This window comes from Tupaia chinensis, unplaced genomic scaffold (assembly GCF_000334495.1).
Source record: "Tupaia chinensis unplaced genomic scaffold, TupChi_1.0 Scaffold000384_1, whole genome shotgun sequence".
Taxonomy (NCBI): domain Eukaryota; kingdom Metazoa; phylum Chordata; class Mammalia; order Scandentia; family Tupaiidae; genus Tupaia; species Tupaia belangeri.
In genome coordinates, this window is record NW_006159886.1 from 1273239 (window position 1) to 1280803 (window position 7565).

The 7565-nt window shown below is 40.0% G+C and overlaps 1 protein-coding gene across 4 annotated transcripts in view; it reads right to left on the reverse strand.

Annotated features, from left to right (window-relative positions):
- KIAA0232 (KIAA0232 ortholog) overlaps nucleotides 1-7565 on the reverse strand; it is a 113537-nt gene that overhangs the window by 41802 nt on the left and 64170 nt on the right. For 3 of the 4 annotated variants that reach the window (XM_014589827.2, XM_027773867.1, XM_027773868.1), the window contains exon 3: nucleotides 4608-4745. In XM_014589827.2, the coding sequence (XP_014445313.1) occupies nucleotides 4608-4745 (138 nt within the window). Of the gene's footprint in view, nucleotides 1-4607; nucleotides 4746-7565 lie in introns of those variants that run through there. The other variant, XM_027773869.1, reaches the window with a different exon arrangement.

Genomic DNA, 7565 nt, shown 5'->3' on the forward strand with positions numbered 1-7565 from the left:
AGAGAGTGCGACTACAGAAGGAATGACCCAGAAGCAGGAGAAGCAAGGTCATTTCTCCCTGGAAGCTACTGTACGTCCAGCACTTGGTTTCAGTGAGACAGCCCTATGCCCTTAATGTATGTTTTTTTGTTTTCATATTTATTTGGAGAGATTTTTGCTGTAAGACCTATGTATTCGCCACTTCGGTAGAGAAAGACAGAGAGAGATAAAGGTAGAAACCACCCTGCCGGGTACAGGACTCAAACTGTAGTCAGTCATGTGAGAGTCTGGCACCTGCTGGTCCCTTCTTATTCTTTCTTTTTTTTTCTTTTTTGGGAGAGGTTTTTGCTATAGGGCGCGTGCGCTTGCTAGACAGACAGAGAGAGACATCGAGACAAATGTGAGAAATCACCCCCCAGGGGGGACGACGGTCACTCCGCAATCCCTTCTCCTCCATTCTCCTCTCGGGATCTTAGGCACGCATGCACACGCACCCGGCGTGAGTTTTAAGCCACCGGGTCCGGGACGCGAACCGCAGTCGACTACGTGGGAGTCCAGCGACATAGCCATTACGCTAACTGCTGGTTCCCTTCTTATTCTTTCTTAAACTAGATTAATTATGGCCCTATTGTAATGAAATGTAACCTAAAATAGCCATATAAGCAGTAACTTCCACATTCCTATGCTGTAGTACAGAAGACAGCTGCTTTAAGAAATTAGGAAGTTAAAAACATCACGGGGATGAGAGAAAGGAAAACAGATGGGAAGAGGAAAAGGACTGGAGAAAAGGGTCAGCTCTTAAAAAAAAAAAAAAAAAGAATATTTAGGGCCAGTAGGTGACTAAGGTAGTGGTTAAGACACTGGACTCCCATGGAGTCAACTACAGTTCAAGTCCCAGACCCAGCAGCTTGAAACTCACACCAGACGAATGTGCATGCATGCCCAAAATCCCAAGGAGAATGGGGGAGAGGAGACTGTGGCATGACCATTCCCCAGGGTTGGGGTGGAGGGATGATTTTTTTGCTTTCTGTCCATCTCGCCAGCGAGCATAAGTGCCCTATAGCAAAAACCTCTCTTTTAAAAAAAAAAAAAAAAGTATTTAGTTCAGTTCAAGAGAAATTTAGTACTTTCAGTGTGATAGGCACTTACTGTCTAAGGTACAGTCCCTTATCCAAAATGACACAAAATAAACAACTACAACTTAGGATGTAACAGTCATACTATAATCAGGTGCTGTTTCAGTCCGTAACAGCCACATAGAGGATGGTGGTCCCATAAGACTGTAATAGGCTGTACCACACAGGTGTGTGCTAGGCTATACCATCCAGGTTTGTGTAAGTACTCTATGCTGTTTGCATAATGATGAAATCACCTGATGATGCATGTCTTAGAAGGCACCTCTGTTAGGTAATGTGTGACTATATTTTTGGGGTATGCACAGGTACTGAGGACATGGCCAGGGGAGTTGGGCTTTCACAGGCAATTCTGAGGTGGATGGGAACACAAAGATAGGAAACACTGAACAAGTGTTAAAAGGCATATTCTAGGAGCTAGCTGGTAGTCTGGGAAAATAAACTTCTACAGATGATCAAACATAGCAAAACTGGCTATCCCAAGATTAGACCACTGGACAACTTAGTACAAAAAGGAAGTTTCTGGAGGTCTAAATCTTTTCAATTTTGCATCATAAAGGTACATAAAGCACATTGTCTCATATAGTGCAGTCAAAGAAAAATGATTTTTAGGCAATTGTGATCTCAGAGACTATATCTTAGAGTGAGTTCACAGCATTAGCTTATCCTTTTAGGCAGAGGCCATTTTCTTGTTTTTTCTTTTTTTAGAAAAATGTATTTACTTATATTTAATCAAATCTTTATGGTGTACAACATTTCTTTTTCCAGCGCAAATACTATGCATGTCAGTCAAGCCAAAGACACTACTCTATAACTTATCAGCAAATAGCTTCTCATTTTTTCGTCAACCAAGGATACTTTTGCTTGTTCTTCCCTTCCCCTTTTCGTTCTCTCTTCCATACTAAACTTTTTTCCCACATTTTACTGATTCACAAAATACCTTAAACTAAAAATATGGCCCAAGATAGAATCCAGTGATAAGTACACTGTAATTTCTTCTGAAACATTTTTTTAATTAATTAATTACATTCATTCCCTGAGCATCATCACAGCATATAAAATGTGATTTCTCATCCAGAATATACCACATAGTGGCGTAATCGTACTTGTTATTGTCAATAATTGTCCATTTCTAGTTTCATATATATATATGTATATATATACTTCCATATATATATATATATATATATTTCCCCCTATTTCTCACCCTTGGCTATTTCCCTCCCTCCTCCCACACTATTTCAGGTGTCTACAGTTGTTTTCCATTCCTTTTCCCCCCCCCCATTATTTCTTATTCATGAAATTTCTTAAATAATCTAACTACTTTCAATAGCAAGTTCAGCTGGTATATACGTATCTGTGAATACATGTCTGACTTTAGGCATGAAGCTCTAAATGGAATGAATATACTATAAGGTAGCACCTAACTGGTGCTATATAGCTTACTATAGTCATTATATAGGTATTTTTAAATATATTTTTTAATTTCAAGAAAAGCAGTTTTAGCTTTAATATATCAAAGAAATGCTAAGGAACTTTGCTTAAAACTTAAAGTCAGGAAATAGGTTAGGATTCTGCTCAAATAGTAGGTACATGAACCTATCGACAGCTCAAGATAGGACAAAAACCCTTAAAATCAGAAAACAAAGCCTAGAAGAAAATCAGCAATGTTTTAGTCAAAAGTCATAAAATGCTATTTCACCAGTTCAGTCTCATGTACTTTATCTTGTGTTGTGGTTCCATCTACCCAATTAAATTCTGGGATGTAATATTCAACTCCAGACTTGTCCCTACGATGAAGTTGGCCATTTTCTTAATTTTTGAACTCTCATTTGTGTGTCTGTATTTAATTTTCCTGGTATAGCACTCCTTTGAGAAATTCTTAGAGATAGCATTGGAAAATCATGATGCATTTTTGCATAGAAAAGCACTTCATGACTTTCCTGACAAACTTCTTGCGATGATGCCCAGGCTGGTCTCAAACTCTCCATCCTGCCAACTCAGCCTCCTGAGAACCTAGGATTACAGATGTGTGCGCCACCATGCCCAAATCATATTATTAATTAAATAATCATATTCTAAAATTATTTTTATTTCAGGATGCTGAAAAACATGAACCTCTCTTTCTCTCTCTCTCTTTTTTTTTTGGTTAGAGGGTGCTACACTTGCCAGAGAGAGGAGAGGAGAAACCACCCACCCAAGGGGAATGGTCACCTGCAACCCTTCTCCACCTACCCCTCCTTGTGGTATTTTAGGCATGCACACACACTCATTCAGTGTGTTTCTCAAGCCACCAGGTCCAGGGCCTCAAACCGCATGGTTAGTCATATGGGATCTGCTGCCTAAACTACCAGGCCACAGAGCCACCTGAAGAAATATTTATATGAAGTGTTAAAGAAGAAATAATCTTAGAATCTTTTCTACAAAATCATAAACCATAAGCAAATACAGTGCTCCTAAAGTCTTAAACCTGCTATCCCATTTTTAGGAAATGTATCCAAAAGAAAAAATATAGACTACGGAAAAAAAAATCACACACTTAAAATACTCTAGACAGTATAACAACAACAACAAAGAAAACCAAGAGCTAGCTAAAAATGTAGCCATAAAGATTACGTTACACTGCTTTGGAATATTATTTGATGAAATACAACTCAGCCACTAAAAAGAATAAAGACAATGCAGTAACAAGATGAAATGTATAAAATTAAATTGAAAAAGGATACAAAGGTTTGTGCCTAATTTGTACCCTAATTTAAGTAGAACACATAGAAGAATATATTTTATAAAACTTAAGCTCTATGGAAAAATGACATCCAGGAAAAGTGACAATGCTCATGTTACAGTGATAAGATAATGAGTAGTTTACTTTTCTAAGCATTTTTGAACAAGCTGTTGTAGTATTTATAAACTTTTTTCCCCTTTTGTGCTTGCCAGAGACAGAGACATGGAGAGAGAGGAGAAAGCACCCCTGATGGGGATGGTCATGTCGCATTCCATTCTCTCCATCTCTCCCTTTCAGGATTTTGGGCATACATGCACGTGCTTGGTGTCTCTCTCAAGCTACCAGGTCCAGGACTCAAAATGGTGTCTGCATGTGGGATCTGGCTGACTTACCCACCAGGTCACGGAGCAGTCCAGTATATATAAACTTTTTAAAAGCACCTCACTTCTAATTTTCTCCCCATTAATTACTACAAATAAAATGTATGGGACCAGCAGTTGGCATAATGGCTATGTTGCTGGACTCCCATGAAGTTGACTGCAGTTCGAGTCCTGGACCCGGTGGCTTAAATTCACACCAGGCCCGTGTGCATGCGTGCCCACCCAAGATCCTGAGAGGAGAATGGAGGAGAAGGGATTGCAGTGTGGCCATCCCCCCCCGGGGGGGGGTGATTACTTGCTTTCTGTCTCTCTCTCTGGTGAGCGCACATGCCCTATAGCAAAAACCTCTCAAAAAAAAATTTTTTTTAAATAAATAAAATGTAAACTTACTTCATCAGAAGCAGATCGGAGACACTGGACAGCAGCCTGTTTTTTCATTTCTTCTAGAGTTAGATCTGAACACTTTTTCTTACTCTTCCCCCATTTCTTATAAGCTCCTTTTTCCCAGCCCAGGAAGATGTCATTCTCCTACAAAAAGATTGCAACAGGTTAAATGACCAATACTAAATATCAGACCAAATATCAAGTCTGGTTTAAACAAAAAATGTGTAAGTCAAAAATAGAAATGAGAAGAGGTATATAGATCTCCCTAGATCAGGGATCCAGCAATAGCTTTGCTCCATGTCTGGCATCTCCTTGTTCATCATGCAGATAGATTAGTCCATTCACCCAGCAACAAGTTAAGCGTCTTCTTTGTGGCACTGAGGATACAGGAGCAAATACAACACAGTCCCTGCCTGAGGGAGATGCACAGTCTAGCGGGAAGAAGCATGTAAGCCAGCAGTATGACTTGCTATTACGGACATCTATAGAGAGCATTAAGGAAAAGCAGAAGAGACGTCTTGTTTTCTTGACCTGGGAAGTAAGCAAAGGCTTCCCACAAAAAAGAAAGCTCACTGACGTAGAGTTTTCAAGATTAAACAGAAGACTGGGCTAGAATGAAGAGGGAGTACCAGGCAGGAGAAACACTGTGCTAAAGCAAAAGACAGCAAACTTTTTCTGTAAAGGACAGCTAATACTTTGAGGTGCAGAAGACAATGTAGGTACTTTTATTTCAAACAAACAAACAAAACAAAAAAACTCACAAATTTCCCTAATTTTTTGTTGATAAAATTCAAAATAATTTAGCACTTTTTTTGGTAATACTGGCCTACTACTGAGAATGGAATTCCTTTTTTTTTTTTTTTGAGAGGTTTTTGCTATAGGGCGTGTGTGCTTGCCAGACAGAGAGATAGAAAGCAAGAAATCACCCCCCTGGGGGGATGGCCATGCTGCAATCCCTTTTCCTCCATTCTCCTCTCAGGATTTTGGGCACACACGCACACGCGCCCGGCATGAGTTTAAGCCACCGGGTCTGGGACTCGAACCACGGTCAACTACGTGGGAGTCCAGTGACATATCCATTACACTAACTGCTGATCCCTGGAATTCCTTTTTGGGAGGGAAATAATGACTCAAAGTTAGTGTTCTTTGTCATCAATATCAATGACAAATGTTCAAATATTCATCTGACTTTTTTTCTTCTAAAATGTTTTAATTGTGGTAAAATACAAAAATTATTTCTTAATCATTTTTTAAAGAATCATTTAAGTTTATTTTATTTATTCAAATTTGACCAGAGATGGACAGAGTGAGAGAAACAGAGAGAGAGAGAAAGTGAGAAAGCAAGCCACTAAATCCAAGATTCGAACTGTGGTCACCCATGTGGGAGTCCAATGTCCAATACCCTTAACCACCACGCCACCTGCCGACTCCCCCTTAAGCATTTTAAGTGTATAGTTCAGTATTAATGCTGATTTTTACTTATTTTATTTAAGAGAGATTTTTTTTTTGGAAAGAGGTATTTGGTTTTGTTTTGTTTTGTTTGATATAGAGCACGTGCGCTCGCCAGAAAGAGACAGAGAGATAGAAAGTGAGAAATCACCCCCTGGGGGGATGGCCACGTAGCAATCCCTTCTCCTCCATTCTCTTCTTGGGATCTTGGGCACGCATACACACAGCCCGGAGGGAGTTTAAGCCACCGGGTCGAACCACGGTCGACTACATGGGAGTTCAGCAACATAGCCATTATGCTAACTGCTGGTCCCTATTTAAGAGATATTTTTACTATAGGGCATGTGCACTTGCCAGAGAGACAGAGAGAGAAAAAGTCAGTAGGGGGTTTTGTTTGTTTGTTTGAAATAAAAGTACCTACATTGTCTTCTGCACCTCAAAGTATTTGCTATCTGGCCCTTTACAGAAAAAGTTTGCTGTCTTTTGCTTTAGCACACTGCTTCTCCTACCTGGTATCCGCTCTTCACTCTAGCCCAGTCTTCTGTTTAATCTTTAAAACTCCACTTCAGTCAGCTTTCTTTTTGTAGGAAGCCTTTGCTTAGTTCCCAGGGGATGGTCACACCACAATCCCTTCTCCTCCATTCTCCTCTCAGGATTTTAGGCATGTAAACACATGTGCCCTGTGTGAGTTTCAAGCCTCTGGGTCCAGGACTAGAACTGTGGTCAACCATGTGGGAGTCCAGCGCCTTAACCACTACACTCACCTGCTGGCCCCATAACGCTAATTTTAAGTAAGTTTTACTGACATATAATTCACATACCATCAAATTTCTACTTTTAAAGTGCATAGTTCAGTGGTGCGCAGTATATTTAAAGGCTTATGCAACAATCACCACTACCTAATTTTAAACCACTTTATCACCCTAACAGAAACCCTGTAGTCATTTCCCGTTCCTCTCTCCCCCAAGCTACTTGGTAACCACTCTGCTTTCTATCTCTAGTAGGCCTGCCTATTCTGGACATTTCGATAAATGCAGTCATACAATATTATGTCCTTTGTTTCTGGCTCCTTTCACATAGCTCGTGCTTTGAAGGTCCACCATGTTGTAGCATGTATTAACACTTCCGGCCCTTCTACGATCAAAAAAGATGCCTGGATGTACTTCATTCTTTTACCTATCCATCCATTTGTGCACATCAGGAGTTATTTCTACCTTTTGGCTATTATATAAGACAGTTTGAACACTCAAGTAGAAGATTTTGTATGGACATATATACTCAATTTTCTTGGGTATATATACCTACAACTGGAAATACTGGGTCACGTGTTAACACTATATTTAACGTTTTGAAGATCTATCACAGTATTTTCTTTTTTCTTTTTTTTTTAGAGGTTTTTGCTATAGGGTGTGTGCACTCGCCAGAGACAGAGAGACAGAAAGTGAGTAATCACCTCCCCCCCCACCCCCGGTGGGGGGGCCACACCGCAATCCCTTCTCCTCCCTTCTCCTCTCG